Source organism: Theropithecus gelada, chromosome X, assembly GCF_003255815.1.
Source record: "Theropithecus gelada isolate Dixy chromosome X, Tgel_1.0, whole genome shotgun sequence".
In the NCBI taxonomy this organism is placed as follows: domain Eukaryota; kingdom Metazoa; phylum Chordata; class Mammalia; order Primates; family Cercopithecidae; genus Theropithecus; species Theropithecus gelada.
The window spans coordinates 12,364,520-12,382,281 of record NC_037689.1 but is presented as its reverse complement, the minus strand read 5'-3'; the positions used below and the strand labels follow the sequence as shown (position 1 = coordinate 12,382,281).

Genomic DNA, 17,762 nt, shown 5'->3' with positions numbered 1-17,762 from the left:
AAAGAAAGAAAGAGCGAGCGAGCACAGAAGAGGATTGTGAGGTTATGGGGTACAATTCTTGAGGGGGTGACCCTGGCCAGGCGATGAGAGGGCGGTAGGAAGGGTGATGAGGGGAGAAGAGGATTTAGTAATACAAATTTCAGGGTCTTCTTGTGTCAGCGGGAATTTCTGTTCCCTCACAACTTTCCTCACACGATAAATCTAATGTTCAACTGGAGACCTCTCCTGCGCCTTGAATTTGCAAATTTATGAATCAGAGGCAAAAAAACCCGAATGCCGAGCTCGGCCTCCCACCAGCTAGAGAGTCCACCAAGTCCCAGGAGGGGCGGGGCCGAGGGCGGGCCGGGTAAGGCTGTGGGCGGGGTTGCCCGTGCTTGCGCCAGAGCCGGCCCGCCCCGCCGCTAGGGGCTGTCTCAGGAGCCAGGCGTGGATTGGTGTGTGAGTACGTAGGCCTCTCTTCATAGGCCGCGCAGGATTGCTCGAGAGACTTTGATTGGCTCAACAGGCGTTGAGCGTTAATTGGTTGCGCTGGGTCGTCAGGGCGACGAAAAAGGGGAAGGGGTGCTGGGCCTGGCGGGCAAACTAAGGCTGCGGACTCTTGGGCGGTTCCGCGGGGCGTAGTCCGGAGAGCTGCGGGGCCGGGGTGCCCAGGGTTCACGCCACACTCTAGGAGGTGCCTGAGCGAGTGAGCTGGCCAGCGAACTCCGCGGGCTGGGACCATGGGCTGCTTCTTCTCCAAGAGACGGAAGGCTGACAAGGAGTCGCGGCCCGAGAACGAGGAGGAGCGGCCAAAGCAGTACAGCTGGGATCAGCGCGAGAAGGTAATGAAAGTCATGTAGCCGCTGTCTCAGCCTCCCTGAGCCGCTCCGCCGGGGTCTCTTACGACCCGGGACCGCTGAGTGGGCCGACCCAACAGCTGCCGCACTGTCTTGAACGTGAATAGCTGAAGTCGGGGTGCACGACTTTTTTGGGGGAGCGGGGGCGTGAAGTACAGCGCTAGAGAGGGCGCCCAGAGGGCTGTGGAGCTCCGGAAGGAGCCTTAGGAGTTTGTTGTCCTGGTAGACAGACTCCCCCGGGAGCTTTCTCTGGCTCCAAACCCTGCCTTGCTCTGACTTCCTGTCGGAGATGATCGATTCGAGAGAGGGAAAGAACCGAGAACGCCCTGAATCTCAAATCACCTCGTTTCACCCACCGGCAGCGTCAAGCGGGGTTTTGTCCAGTCGTCGAGTTACGTGTATGGGACTGATTCTCATCTCTTCCGGGGCTTAATGTTCTGTGGCTGTTTTCTCTTTTGTCTGCCCTCCCCGGCAAATCTCTTTGGTGCCTCATGATATATTTCACTGCTGAATTTTCTCAATTACCAAGTGGACTGTTTAATGTACAGCTTTACTGTCCCTCCTCTTCCAGTTATCCGAAAGAAATAATGAATATCGCATCAGTCTTGGAATGTGTATTAAGACTGTAAGGTGAAAATAAGCGGCATAAACCGGGCAGTATTTTACTGCTGGTTTAAATGAATGAAAACTCCCTTATTTTTATTTTTGTATATAGCCAGAAACCAAAAAACTTTGAAAACCTCCATTAGTCTTACACAAAACACACTCGGTCATACATTTCATAATAGTTCCTCTTTCTACATAGTTCTCTATTTGTGCTTACTGAACTACTTTGATGGACTTATCAATTATTTCTCCCAAACAAAATGAGAGATTTTTCAAATGAGTATTATAAACAGTTAACTCCTTGCTTAAGGCAACATGTCTTTACCCAAGAATACTTTATAATAAGTGTATTAACGTTTTGGAATCACAGACCTTTCTGCGTGATTTCCAAACCCCAGCAGAACGTATTCAGGTAAGCGCTGGTCTCTAAGAGTCAGAGTTAAGAAATTGAAAGCTTTTTGCAGCTTTTCTTAGCCCCGTCTTTCTGCCCCTACTTCTCATACACACCCTTCTTGGGTCACATGGTACATTTATTCTCTCTTAGTCATACTCGATAGTAGCATTTTATAATGTAGGGGAAGAATGTACTATGCTTTCTATTTCACAAGAAGATTGCACCTGCCATTTAAAGTTATTTGATGGGCGATTTTTAAAAGATAACATTTTCCTCAGCCTTTGGATTTCTAACAATGTTCTCTTAGCTTGAACTGTCTGCCATAGAGAAGGTTGTGTATTTCATTTTTATTTTAGTTTTTTCTTTTGAACTCAGGCTAAATCTAAACTAAATAAAATGCCTTTATGTTTTATTTATAGTAGTCTTGGCTGCCTATGACTCATTGTTTCACAATAAATTGTTTTACAGTTAGCGTTTATTAACATAATATTCAGGTTAGTTGGGATTTCTCATGTTAATCCTTCTTTTAAATAAGTGTGTGTGTCTTGTGGTTTTTTTTCTTCTTTTGCCCATTGGCTAAGTAAATGCATTGAGAAATACAATATTGGACACCAACGTCTAAGCTTTTTCCCCACAAATGAGTGTGTAGTAAACTTTCAATTATAGAAACTGTTTTGAGCTTACAGAGAACATTTTTTTTTTGAGAACACTACTAAGTTCTGTAGTTGCAGAGATGTAAGAGATGTTATTGGATATATAAAATAAGCTCATGCTTCTGAGTGTATAATAAAAGTTAAAATCTTGATCAACTCAGCCAATCAAAATGAGAATTTCTAACCAAATGAGCATTATATTCTGAAAAAAACAAAACAAAACAAAACCCTGTTTTAAAATCTTTTGGACTGTTAAAGAGAATTACCAGCTTACATTTTGAGACAATGCAGATACCACATTTCCCAACATAGCTTTATCTTTTTGCATTTTTTTTCTTTTGAAATTACTAAGAATTCTTTCTAAGGTGCCTCATTTATGATAGCTTGTTAAATTTTATACAATTTAAAATATTTTTTTCTAGGGCCAGGCATGGTGACTCATGCCTGTAATCCCAGGACTTTGGGAGGCCGAGGCTGGTGGCTCTCTTGAGCCCAGGAGTTCCAGACCAGCCTGGGCAATATGGCGAAACCTCATTCCTACTAAAAGTACAAAAATTAGTAGGGCATAGTGACACACACCTGTAGTCCCAGCTACTCAGGAGGCTGAGGTGGGAGGATCACCTGAGCCCGAGACTTAGGGGCTGCAGTGAGCCATGATCAGGCCACTGCCCTCCAGCCTGGGCAACAGAGTGAGACCCTGTTTCCAAAAATAAATAAATAAATAAAATATTTTTTCCTAGTTCCTTGCCTCCCATGAGGTTAATTTGGGCTAGGGTGCAAATGTTCTGTATTAGTCCAATGATACATTTACTGAGCATGGCCTTGCTTGCTCCTAGAAGATTTCAGTTGTACCTTAAAAGGAACAGAATGCAAATACAGCCCAGAGAACATAAATGAGATATGATGCATGCATATTAATAGACATGGTTTATATTAAAAGTTAAGGCTTCTGGAATGTGGTTATGGATTATAGCATATACAGTTTTAAAGTTATATCAGACAATTACCATTCAACTTGTAAGACTTTTACATGTAAAAACAAAATGGGTTGCCTGAAAATTTTCCTTGCAACTTGGCAAAGGGTATTTACATTTTTCCTTAGGTTGTGTAATCATAGTATCTTTTTTTAATTTTTTCTTTTTGAGACAGAGTCTGGCTCTGTCATCACCCGGGCTGGAATGCAATGGCACGATCTCAGCTCACTGTAACCTCCGCCTCCTGGGTTCAAGCGATTCTCCAGCCTCAGCCTCCCAAGTAGCTGGAATTACGGGTGCACACCACCACACCTGGCTAATTTTTGTATATTTTTAGTAGAGACAGGGTTTCACCACGTTGGCCAGGCTAGTCTTGAACTCCTGATCTCAGGTGATCCGCCTGCCTCAGCCTCCCAAAGTACTGGGATTATAGGCGTGAGCCACCGCTCCCAGCCCAGAGTATCTTTATTGAAGGGCACCCCTTGGGTTTTGGGGTTTGAGTTGTGTAATTGGGTCAGTCTTAGGGGACTGAAGCTGGGAGAAATTGTCTCAATTAGAAGGAATGTCTGGGGACTAAGCATTGTCATAGCAACTGACATACTGTAGTCAACAGTGTAAGAAGCTCATTTTCTATTGCTGCTGACTTTGAAAAAGAAAAAAGTTTACAATTCTTACACTGATGTGATGAGAAATATTTTTGGATTGTAAGACTTGTGTTTAAATTATTTCAGAAGGGATGTTTTTATCCTTATCTGTATGCTGCCACCCATAGATAGGCAAATTATTCAGTATATATGTACTCAAACACCAAGTAAGACTCAAAATTATAAGATTTATCCCTGCCCTGCAAGAGTTTACTGGCTTTCTGGAGTTAAAACAGGAAACATTTAAGTACACATGAGGTGAGGAAGAGTGATACGGAAAAGTAGTTTTCATCTTCCAGTTATTCATGCCCATACTCTTCCTCCTAGATAATAGAAATGAGGATTAACTCTCTAAACAATGATGGCTTAAGTATGAAAATTGCGATTTGAGTAAGGACAGCACATGTTGTGTCTGTTATGTTTCTCTCATACTCAACAGAAATAATACTAAACAAAAATCTTATATCAGAAATTCAAATATCTATTTTGTAACTTTGGGTAAAGCAGCCAACTTGTGCACTTCAGGTTCCTCAGCTATATAGTAGGACAATGCTAAAGATTTCTCTACTGTTTAGTAAGGTAAAGGCCTGTCCTGAAGAAGAGATTTAGAGAGTAATGGTCACCTCTGAGGAAAGAACTTAAACCAGAGCTTGGGCATGACAGAACTGGTTTTAACATAAGGCAGATCATAATTCCCAGAGTTGGTCATCAGTGGAAGGGGTGGCTTTGTTGAGGACCTGATCTCCATGTTTGTCAAAACTGTTGGACAGTTAGGGTGGTAATCTGCTAGAAAGAAGTGTCTGCACTAAGTAGGAGGAGGCTAGATACTGTTTTTAGCCTTCTTTTAAGTATGAAAAGTATTCTAGTTACCCATTACTGTGTACCAAACCACCCTAAAACTTAATGGTTTAAAATAATGGCAGATATTTTGTTCACAACTCTTTAATTTGCATAAGGTTAAGCAGGGTTGACTCTGCTCAATGTGGCATCAACCGTGACAACTTTCAAGATGGCTTGACCACATAGCTGGCTGGCAAGTTGATGCTGGCTTTGGGCTGGGAGCCCAGCTGGGGGCTCTCCACGTATCCCTGGCTTCCTCACAGCGTGATGGCAGGGTTCCAAGGGCAAGTATCCTAAGAGAGACTGGCAGAAGCTGCATGGTTTTTTCTAACTAGCTTCTTAAGTGAATTCTTAAGTCACTTAATTTGACTTAATTTGGATGTGGCAGAAGTAATGCTGAGGCAGTCACAAATGCCCACCCAGTTCCAACAGGAGGTGACCTCTTAATGGGAGGAGTGTCAAAGAATTTGCCAGTAGGTCTTAAATCCTCTACATAAAAGTTGTTTAAAGGATATAACTAGTTCTTTATTAATTTTAAAAATAGCTTTTTAGAGATATAATTCATATGCCATACAATTCACCCATTTAAAGTATATAATTCATTCTGTCTAACTGTATATATATTGAGATGGAGTCTCGCTCTGTTGCCCAGGCTGGAATGCAGTAGTATGATCTCTGCTCACTGCAATCTCCCCGTCCTGGGTTCAAGAGGCTCCTGCCTCAGCCTCCTAAGTAGCTGGGATTACAGGTGCCCGCCACCACACGCAGCTAGTTTTTGTATTTTTTAGTAGAGATGGGCTGTCACCATGTTGGCCAGGCTGGTCTCGAACTCTTGGCTGTAGGCAATCTGCCCGCCTCGACCTCCCAAAGTGCTGGGATTACAGGCATGAGCCACCGTGCCTGACTGTCTGTGTTTTTGTACTCATTAACCCACCACTCTTCATCCTCTCCTCCTCACTACCCACCACAGCCAACTATTGTTGATAATAATTTATTGTATATTTCAAAATAGCTAGAAAAGAAAATGTGGAATGTTCCCAACACAAAGACATGATAACTGTTTGAGGTAATGGATATTTTAGTTACCCATATTTGATCATTACATTGTTGTATGCTTGTATGAAAATATCACATGTACCCCATAAATGCATACTACTATTATTATATATCCATAAAAATTTAAAATAAATTTAGTTTAAAAATAAAGTATATAATTCAGTATTTTTTAGTAAGTTCACAGGCTTATCACCATGGTCTAATTTTAGAACATTTTCATCCCTGGAAAAAGAAACCCTGTACCCATTAGTAGTCGTTGCCCATTCTCGTCTCCCCCAGCCCCTGGAAACCACAAACTTATTTTCTGTCTCTATAGGTGTTCCTATTTTGGACATTTCACTTCAGTGGAGCCACAATATTTAGCCTTTTGTGACTGGCATCTTTCACTTAGCATGTTTTTGAAGTTTGTCCATATTGTAACATGTATCAAGACTTTATTCTATTGTATTGATATACCACATTTTATTTATCTATTCATCAGCTGATGGACATTTGGGTTGTTTCTACTTTTTGTCTATTATGGATAATGGTGTTATGAACATTTGTATACAAGTTTTTGTCTGGACATGTTTTCATTTCTCTTGTGTACACATCTAGGTTTGGAATTGCTGGGTCATATGGTGACTCTATGTTTAACTTTTTTTTCTTTTTTTTTTTTTTTTTGAGGTGGAGTCTCTCTCTGTTGCCCAGGCTGGAGTGCAGTGGCATGATCTCGGCGCACTGCAAGCTCCGCCTTCCCGGTTCACACCATTCTCCTGCCTCAGCCTCCCCAGCACCTGGGACTACAGGCGCATGCCGCCACACCCGGCTAATTTTTTGTATTTTTAGTAGAGATGGGGTTTCACCATGTTAGCCAGGATGGTCTCGATCTCCTGACCTTGTGATCTGCCCGCCTCGGCCTCCCAAAGTGCTGGGATTACAGGTGTGAGCCACTGTGCCCGGCCTATGTTTAACTTTTTGAGGAACTGCTAAACTGTTTTTTAGAGTGCCTGCACCATTTATATTTCCACCAGCAATGTGTGAGTGTTCAGTTTCTTCACCCATATAAAATTTTGATAAAGGTAAAAAGCATAGAGAGCGAAAAGTATATGGGGCTGAAATTTTAATTTGTATTCTGAACCTAACTACACCTCACTGGTAAAGTAATTTAGCTTTTAGCCCTCAGTTTCCTAAGATCCCTTCCAGTTCTCGAATTCTTTGAGCAGGTCATGACGGGAGGTAAGCATTGCTAGAAACATCCAGGCAAATCTGGATGAACAAAGGGAATGTGATAGGATGTAAAAATAGATTCAGATTAGATTAGATGATATGGGGAATCTTTTCAATCCTAAAATTTCATAATTCTATTTTGTTGTTATATATTTCACAACATGGTAAGCTAATATAAATGTAGTACTTCAGTTTCTCGAATCATCAATAGTATATAAGCTCAAGATACTGGGTAGTTTTTGTATTTTTAATAGAGATGGGGTTTCGCCATGTTGGCCAGGCTGGTCTCGAACTCCTGGTCTCATCTGATCCTCCCACCTCGGCCTCCCAAAGTGCTGGGATTAAAAGCAAGAGCCACTGCACCCAGCCTCAGAATTTTTTAGAGAAGTAGAAGTTTTAAAAATGAAGCATCAAAAAAGAAAAGGTATCAGAAAGCTGAAATAGCAAGGTTGTGGTTAAGATCATTAGATACATAGGATATGAGTTGAATTTTTCATAGTCCCTTTTATTAAAACAATCATTTAAAAATATATTTTTGACCCTGGTACTCTACAAAGCTTAGTACATTTTTCACTTATATAAATTCCAAATAGGCTAAAAGCCTACTGACAATATTGACAGTAGCAATGAAGAAGTAGGTGTCACTTGGGTTAAGTCACGGGAAAACTCAAACCATAGTGTCACAGAGGCTACCCTTTAGCTTTCATGCCCAGAACACAATTTAATAGCAAAGAGAATGGATCTGTCTTCTGGGAGGTTGTGTATATTGACTAAGATCACAAGTTTTGTATTATTATTGAGAGAAACATTTGTCCTGTTCATTTTCTTATTGTGTTTCAAAGTCATTGAGATTAAGAATTTCTATTTCAGCACTAAGAACTGTGCCTGGCAGCCAATAGGCATTTAGTTGATATTTGTTGAATAATGTTAATAATACTCAAGGTCTGTGTTTTGTTCCTGCAGGTTGATCCAAAAGACTACATGTTCAGTGGACTGAAGGATGAAACAGTAGGTCGCTTACCTGGGACAGTAGCAGGACAACAGTTTCTCATTCAAGACTGTGAGAACTGTAACATCTATATTTTTGATCACTGTGCTACAATTACCATTGATGACTGTACTAACTGCATAATTTTTCTGGGACCCGTGAAAGGCAGCGTGTTTTTCCGGAATTGCAGAGATTGCAAGTGCACATTAGCCTGCCAACAATTTCGTGTGCGAGATTGTAGAAAGCTGGAAGTCTTTTTGTGTTGTGCCACTCAACCCATCATTGAGTCTTCCTCAAATATCAAATTTGGCTGTTTTCAATGGTACTATCCTGAATTAGCTTTCCAGTTCAAAGATGCAGGGCTAAGTATCTTCAACAATACATGGAGTAACATTCATGACTTTACACCTGTGTCAGGAGAACTCAACTGGAACCTTCTTCCAGAAGATGCTGTGGTTCAGGACTATGTTCCTATACCTACTACTGAAGAGCTCAAAGCTGTTCGTGTTTCCACAGAAGCCAATAGAAGCATTGTTCCAATATCCCGGGGTCAGAGACAGAAGAGCAGCGATGAATCATGCTTAGTGGTTTTATTTGCTGGTGATTATACTATTGCAAATGCCAGGAAGCTAATTGATGAGGTAAGGACAAAGAGAAGAGAAATAGTCATACACCTAGATTTAAAAATGGACCACTATGGAGTACTTCCATTCTTTTCAAATTGGCTATTGGAAATACAGGCAACCCTCAAGTTATAATCCTTTGCCACCACCCCCTCCCCCAATAGATTCGTCTGTAAGTAGATTGCTGGGGCCTCAAAATACTTTCTCAAAGAAACTTTAAAAATATATATGTAATTCAATTCAGTAAGCATTAAGCATTTGTTTGTAAGTAGACTGCTTGGGCCTCAAAATACTTTCCCAAAGAAACTTTAAAAAAAAAAATTCAATTCAGTAAGCATTAAGCACCTATTATGTGCTAGTTACTGTTATATTTCACTGATGATAGGATGTCTATTTGTTTTCCATGGTTTTGCTTATCTGGAATGCATCTTATAATTGATAGCAACTCAGAAATGATGAACTACAGTATATGCTGGAGATGAAGATACATAGACAAAATTCTCTGCCCTTAAAGAGTTTTCATTATACTAGATGATTTCCAGAGAAGCTCACAAAAGTAGTACTGCTTAGTAAAGCATGACATTTTATAATTATTTAGTGGGGAAATTTCTTTGGAGTTCTAATTGGTTAGGGGGTAAGAAAATGCAATTTGTGTGTGTGTGTGTGTGTGTGAGAGAGAGAGAGAGAGAGAGAGAGACGGGGTCTCGCTCTGTCACCAGGCTGGAGTGCAGTGGTGCGATCTCGGCTCACTGCAACCTCTGCCTCCCGAGTTCAAGCAGTTCTCCTGCCTCAGCCTCCCAAGTAGCTGGGACTACAGGTGTGCGCCACCACGCCCAGCTAATTTTTTTTGTATTGTTAGTAGAGACAGGGTTTCACCATGTTGGCCAGGATGATCTCGATTTCTTGACCTCATGATCTGCCTGCCTCAGCCTTCCAAAGTGCTGGGATTACAGGCATGAGCCACCACGCCCAGCCAAAAATACATTTAGGAATACAACTTTTGGACCCTGTTGTGACTGTGACAGCAACCTCCACATTATGTTCCTTATTTTCCTTTATTGCCATAGAAGGGAGCTTGATGCAGAAGAGTGAGATGGAAGCTAGGTTGGCAAAACTCATAGGCTTATGAACAGTGGGTCTTGGTGAGCTCATGAGTAGAGAAGGGTTTTTGGGGTTGCAGCTTCTGCTTGAAAAATAATTGGAGATACAGAGGTTAGGGGCTCCAGAAGCAGCAGTTCCTTAGTTGATGGGTGCTCCAGTGGGAAGACAGCAGTAGGATGTATTGATTATGCATTAATCAGGTACCTTCAGGAGGAATCTGTTTGAATTTAAAAACCAAACTTACAGAAATGGAGAAGTGAATGGAAAACTCATCAAGTCTCTTTTTTTTTTTAAGACGGATTCTCACTTTGTCTCCCAGACTGGAGTATAGTGGTGCCATATCAGCTCACTGCAACCTCTGCCTCCCCGGGTTTAAGCGATTCTCCTGCCTCAGCCTCCCGAGTAGCTGGGATTACAGATGCCCGCCACCATGCCTGCTAATTTTTGTATTTTTAGTAGAGACAGAGTTTTGCCATGTTGGTTAGGCTGGTCTCTAATTCCTGACCTCAAGCAATCTACTCACCTCGGCCTCCCAAAGTGCTGGGATTATAGGTGAGAGCCACCATGCTTGGCTGGAAAACTCATCAAGTCTCTTTTTGAATGGATTTTTTTTTAAAGTTGGAACATATCAAAAGGAATGATTTTAGGAAAATATTAAAAATGAATACCTCTCAATAGCTATACATTCCACAATGTAGAAAACCCATGTAGAAATGTCTGAAATCTACAAAGTATATCTGAGGTATAGTTTTTAAACCAACAGAAGTCAAAGTATAATTTTAAAACTTCTAGATTTTCTTTTTTGCTTATGCCTATGTGATAAAAACATTCTATGAATCTGGTAAGATATAGAAAAATGTGCTTCTGGCTTTTGAGCTATCTGATCACATGTTAATCCAACATCTGAGAGGTAAATGCTTTCATTATGCTGTATGGTGATTTTTTTAAAAAAAAATATGTAATTATTTAGGTTAAACTCCTTTTTCGTAGGTAATGAGGAGTGGACATAAAGAATATTTAGCATGCTTAAAGAGAAAAGCCATCAAAACAGTGTTTCTTCATGAGTCATCAAATGTTCTTAAACCTTTTAACCTTTGGTATCTGGTATGTCAAATGGGAGTGTTGTGTGCCCTTGAAAAGAATATGACCAGGAAGAATGATGTTCTTTAGATATCCCCTGGAATACAATATAAACAATAATCCCACAGCGATAATAATAACTAACACTTACATAGTGTTTACTATATGCCAGACACTATGGAAAGGAATTTAAATGAATTAACTCAATACTCAAAACAACTCTATGAAATAAGTGCTATTATTCCCCATTTTACAGATATGAAAAATAGACCAAAAGAGGGTAAGTACCTTGCAAAAGGTCATTCAGCTGGTAAACAGCAGAGCCATGATTCCAGTCCAGGCAGTCTAGCTGTGTAGGCCACACCTTAACCCTTAAACATGATGCTGTTATGCTGCCTCAGTGGTAAAGGCAAGTTGCTGAATGCCTGGTGGAGCAGGAATGTGACTGAAAGCATGTGGACTCTAGGGCCTTCCAGTCTAGGGACTATTTGGCTATAGTTATCCTATCTTATTCTGAAAGTACAGAATTAAGGAATGAAGAGAACAAACAAAAAATAAAATACCAAGTACATGTGAAGAGGGTATCAAAACATGCTGAAAGACAAAAGACTTACATATTATATTGAGAGATTACATTTTTAAAAAATGAAATGAGTTCACAGGGAAATATGTATAGAAGCTAGTGAATCTTGAGATGAAAAAAATAAAACTTGAGTCTTTCTCATGTCATAACACAAGTGTCTTAGGACAGCTTAGACTGAAACTATGATTGCTAACTCTATATTTGTTAAACCCCAGGAGGCCCAGGAGGATCACAGAATTTTGTTTCACATTGTTTTAATGCATTAAATACTTTTTTTTTTTTTTTTTTTTTGCGCAATAGGAAGTATACAATTTGAGAGAGGGTAGGAAGTCTAAAAAGGCTGGGTAAAGCAGAAAGTACACTCCATAGGAAGCCAAGAGAAGTTACTAGACTTTGGTTTTCTCACGTAAAAATCAGATTCCAGCCAGGCGTGGTGGCTCACGCCTGTAATCCCAGCACTTTGGGAGGCCGAGGCAGGTGGATCATGAGATCAGGAGTTCAAGACCAGCCTGGCCAAGATGGCGAAACCCCGTCTCTACTAAAAATACAAAAATTATCCAGGCGTGGTGGTGGACACTTGTAATCCCAGCTACTCGGGAGGCTGTGGCAGGGAATTGCTTGAACCCACGAGGCAGAGGTTGCAGTAAGCCAAGATCACACCACTGCACTCCAGCCTGGGCGAGAGAGCAAGACTCTGTCTCAAAAACAAACAAACAATAAAAATCACATTCCTCGACTTTTCTTACCTACATCACAGATATGTACAGGATAAAGTAGAATAAAATAGTTTGAATTGTTTGGGAGTATTTCATCATCTGAAATTGAAGTTGGGTAGTTACCACTATTTTTAAGTCTTTAAAAGTAGAAGAATTTTCATGAAAAGGAGTCTCTCCAAATATCTGTGGGGAAATATTAAAGTATAGTTTATTATTTAGGTAACATTATTTTGAAGTAATCATCATAATCATATCAGTTTGTGTTTATAAAATGAGATATGATAAGCACTCTAGAAAATAAGAGAGGTAGAATTGTTTCTGATATTTTTATTTTACAGTCATCTGGCAGTGATGTCCATGTAATTCTCTACAATTTTTAAATGTATGTTTCTTTTTTTGGAGGCAGCATTGAATGAGGGTATTTCAAGATTCTGAAATAGGATTTGAGTTTGATAAAATTTGATGGAATAGTATGGAATAATGTAGCCATAGGATGAAATACTATCAGCCATTAAAACTGATTTTATGTAGAAAATGTCACAATCAAGTAAGTGAAAATCTGTAGAATATTATGTAAGTAACTGATTCTTTTAAGTAGGTAAATCTGGAAAGTTATAGATACTTAAATGTTAACAGTCATTTTATTAAGAGTTTTTTTTTTTTTTTTTTTTTTTGTAGTTCTGTGGATTTAACAATGAGCATATATTATTTCTGTAATGGGAGAAAAAGAAAACTGGGAGGGTATGCCTGTATGGCAGTAGTAGCATCTTTTAGTTGTAGCACCCTGGTTGATATTTCTTCATTTCTATTTTTTATTTTTCAAATGTTCTGTGTTGAGAATATATGTTACTTTTAATTATTAAAAACCTAACAAGCTTTGCTAAAAATTAAGTGGTTGGAATAACTACTTTTTTTTTTTTAGAGACAAGGTTTTGCTCTGTTGTCCAGGCTGGAGTGCAGTGGTGAGATCATAGCTCAGTGTAGCCTCTAACTCCTGGGCTTAAGGGATCCTCCCATCTCAGCCTCCTGAGTAGCTAGGACTACCGGCACATACCACCACACCTGGCTAATTTTTAAAAATTTTTTATAAAAATGGGGTCTTGCTGTGTTTCCCAGGCTGGTCTCAAACTCCTAGTCTCAAGCAATCCTCCCAACTTGGCCTCTCAGAGTGCTCGGAATGCAGGTGTGAGCCATGATGCTGGGCTGACTTTGCATTTTTAAAAACTACTTTCATAATTACTTTAAAAATTAATATGTCCTCATTGTGGAGAATTATAGAAATAAGAAAGAGTAAAATAAGTTTAAAATCAATACATAATTGTGCCATACCTTGAATAATCTTTTTAGGAATAATTTTTAAATTTATTTAGTCTGTAATCGGATTAACTAGGTTTGAATCACAGCTCTGTCACTTAATTGTTAAATGTCCTTGGGCAAGTTCCTTAATCACTGTGCGCCTTAGTTTTCACATCTGTACAATGAGGGTAATGATACCTACTTCATGACAGGGTTAAATATATATATGTAAAGTACATAAAACTGCCTGCCACATAGTAAGTGCTCCATAAGTGTGATCTACCATTATTGTGCTATACTATATAAATTTGTATCATGCCTTTTAAAATTAACATTATTGGCCAGGTACAGTGGCTCATGCTTATAATTCCAGCATCTTGGGTGGCTGAGGCAGGAGGATGGCTTGAGCCCAGGAGTTCAGGATCAGCCTGGCAACGTGGCCAGAACCTGTCTCTACAAAAAAATTTTAAAAATTAGCCGGGCATGGTGGCACAGGCCTGTAGTCCTAGCTGCTTGGGAGGCCGAGGTGGGAGAATCGTTTGAGCCCAGGAGTTTGAGGCTGCAGTGAGCTATGATTGCACCACTACATTCCAGCCTGGGCAACAGAGTGACACCCTGTCTCAAAAAAAAAAAAAGAAAAGAAAAGAAAAGAAAAATAAAGAAATAAAAGTAAAATTAACATTATTACATAAGCTTTTCCTCATTTTATTATAACATCTTTGTTGTATTTAATGAACTATGATAAATGTAATGAACTATGGCATTTCGTCATGTGACTGTACCATAGTTTACTTAACCATTCTCTTCTTATTGGACATTCGCAGTATCACCAAACTAAAACTTCCATCTGGTCGTAGAAAAATTTTAATCATGTTTTAAACTTGAGAGATAATTCACATTTATTTGACCCTTACTCTTAACTGCAGTACTAAACCAGAACCACCCATCTGTAAGAAAGAATCTCATATATATAGTGAGAACTTATTATAGCAAACACCCTGAATTAGACTTATAATTAAAACAAAAATCAGTGTGCTGTTGTTGCATTTTATACAGAGAAATACTAGAATAGGAAATCATTGTTTTAGTCTCAGAAGTTCATTTTAAAATCTCAATGAAATTTTATTTTCACAGATGGTTGGTAAAGGCTTTTTCCTAGTTCAGACAAAGGAAGTGTCCATGAAAGCTGAGGATGCTCAAAGGGTTTTTCGGGAAAAAGCACCTGACTTCCTTCCTCTTCTGAACAAAGGTACCTTCTGGATGATTGGTATACTTTTGTGGATATTTTCTTTACATACCAATTTGATTTACTTTTGCCTTTAACATTTCTTTTACATTGCCTTCTCTTTCTCATTTGTTCTTTTTTTTCTGTTATTGTTCAGAAATGTCAAAATTTCACATCACTCAAGGAGCCCTAGATAACTAACTAGAAATTAGTTAACTAATTTTTTTCCCTTTTTTTTCCTATCCTTTTTTTTCCCCTATCCTCTGTTCTTAGTACTGAAAGTCACATTTTATTATGTATCTTATTATTTTAATTATTGTATTATCGTTGTACCTTTATAGTGTGAGTAAATATTTCATACTCCCTACTCAGAGTTGCAAAGCACTTGATAAAGATTCTTTCTATCTTCAGTGTGCTTTAATCATACCAGAAAAGAAATAAGAAATATAAAGTGGTATACTATTTTATGTATTTAATATGATTGATTAACTTCCTGTGTATAATTAGAATTGTTTTCCCTAATGGGTAAATGCCACCAATAAATTTCAGATACTGGATATAGGTCTTCAAAGAGAGGAACTTGAGTATGTGTGCCCACCTGAAGGGTTACTGTCTGCCTACCTGTATTTGAAGGTGTATTGATTCTAGAGGACAGAGTACTCTTTACCTGTTCAGAGTGGGTACATTGTTTGCTCAAGGCTCATCAGGCTTTCCTTGACTGGCCTGAGCAAATATGTATAGTAATATGCAGTGTTGATTGGGTATACCCTAGAGAGAGGGCCCATCTGCATTTTATGTGCTCTTTATGTATAAAAACATTATAATAAACTGCAAAAATCTGTATGCAAATGTTAGAGGATTGTTAGGATAATAAGTAATGCTGGGTGTAACTCAGCTGGTAAGTATTAATGCAGTATTTGATAATACTTTTGTGGTTACTGTAGTGGTAGCAAGGACTTGCTGTGACCCCTGCATGACTCTACCCCAGAATATATGTAGGAAATTCTGACCTGGCCCCTTTAATGCAACCATTTTGATGTGGGAACATTTGGAAGCTTGAAAGTGAACCTTGAACCTCTTAGCAGCTTTTGGAAATTGAATCAGGTAATAAGTGTATTGGACATACTAAAGTGTGAGAGTTAGGAATAAAGTGAGCCTATCGGTAGGGCTAAATTAATGATTTATGTACTTGTGTGATGTTAGTGAAGTAGTATTACAGAATTGTTCCAACCCAAATATAGTATCTGCATTTAAGTAACAGAAAATTCCACATGGAAGAAGTAAAATGTTCTATTGCTGCAAAAAGTAGAACTAAAAACAGTAAGCAGATGTTGCAGGAATTTCAGCAAATAAATATCATACAAACAAGTCTTAAAAACCAGAGATGCCTATAGGAGGTATTCAAAGACTGATGAGTTCATATCAAAAGATCTTAGGAGCCAGCCTGAAGGAGTTTCCATGGGCCAAATTCGGGACAATTTAACAATTAAAAAGAATACTGGGACTAGATGTAGTGCTTAACCCCTGTAATCCCAGCATTTTGGGAGGGTGAGGTGGAAGGATTGCTTAAAGCCAGGAGTTTGAAACCCACCTGGGCAACGTAGCAAGACCCTGTCTCTACAAAAAATACAAAAATTAGCTAGGGATGATGCACACCTGTAGTCCCAGCTACTCAGGAGCTGAGGTGGGAGGTCGCTGGAGCCCAGGAGCTTGAGGCTGCAGTGAGTTATGCTCACGCCACTGCACTGCAGCCTGGGCAACAGAGCAAGACCTTGTCCCCAAAAAAGAGAAGAAGAATGAAGGTAATGATTTAGCAACAGAAATCTATGCATCCATATTGTTAAACAAAAAGGGGAGGGAAGAAAAGAATGTTCATCTGCTGTTTACAGAATATTGTGAGCTAAAAGATGCAGAAGGAATGATGGACTTTGGAAATCACCATTTCCAACCCCAATGTAATAATTATTTCAGACAAAGATTATCAGTGGGTGCTGAAACTATTGGGGTAAAAGTTGCTAAGAAGTAGGATATTTGGCTGGGTGTGGTGGCTTATGCCTGTAATCCCAACACTTTGGGAGGCCAAGGCGGGTGGATCACGAGGTCAGGAGTTTGAGACCAGCCTGGCCAACATGGTGAAACCCCGTCTCTACTAAAAATATGAAAATTAGCCCGGTGTGATGGCAGGTGCCTGTAATCCCAGCTACTCGGGAGGCTGAGGCAGATAATTACTTGAACCTGGGAGGCAGAGGTTGCAATGAGCCAAGATCGCGCCACTGCACTCCAGCCTGTGTGAAAGAGCAAGACTCTGTCTCAAAAAAAGAGGATATTTATACATCCTAATTCAAAGGGGGAAACCTTTACAGCAGAGATTTGGTGATCACCATGTTAACCCGGTGATCAAACAGCATCTTTGATGGACAGCCTGACGTGTGTTATTTGTGATGTGATGCAGTGAAAAAAATACACAACATCACATGTAGAGTGTTCTTGCCAAAGTAGCCTGAATCTAATTGAACCAAGACTTCTAGTTTGTAGGAAGAAAATAAATATGTTAAATGACACCATAAGGAAATAAGACAAATCCAAAATAGAAGACCTTCTACAAGACAACTGGCTAGGTCTCTTCACACAGTATAATGGAAAACAAAAAAGATGGGGGAATTATTCTGGATTAAGAAACTAAAGAGACATAACTAAATGCAATGAGTGAACCTTGATTGGATCTTAGATTGGGTTGGAGTGAGCTGTAAAAGGCATATTTGGGACAAGTGGGGAAGTTTGAAGATGAGATAGAATTATCGTTAATATCCTTTGGTATGATAATGGTGGTGTGGTTATGCAGGAGATACATGCTGAAGTGTTCTTATGTCTGCTACTTTCAAATGACTCAGCAAAACAAAGCATATATGTGCAGATAGATGGTGTTTATTTTGTAATA

General features: G+C 39.5%; 1 protein-coding gene across 1 annotated transcript in view; it reads left to right on the top strand.

The window, feature by feature from the left end:
• The first annotated feature begins 525 nt into the window (after positions 1 to 525).
• Positions 526 to 17,762, top strand: part of RP2 (RP2, ARL3 GTPase activating protein) — a 36,467-nt gene continuing 19,230 nt past the window's right edge. The window contains exons 1-3 of the mRNA XM_025372705.1: positions 526 to 821; positions 8,176 to 8,841; positions 14,734 to 14,848. Coding sequence (XP_025228490.1) covers positions 720 to 821; positions 8,176 to 8,841; positions 14,734 to 14,848 — 883 coding nt within the window. The 5' untranslated portion in view covers positions 526 to 719. The remainder of the gene's footprint in view (positions 822 to 8,175; positions 8,842 to 14,733; positions 14,849 to 17,762) is intronic.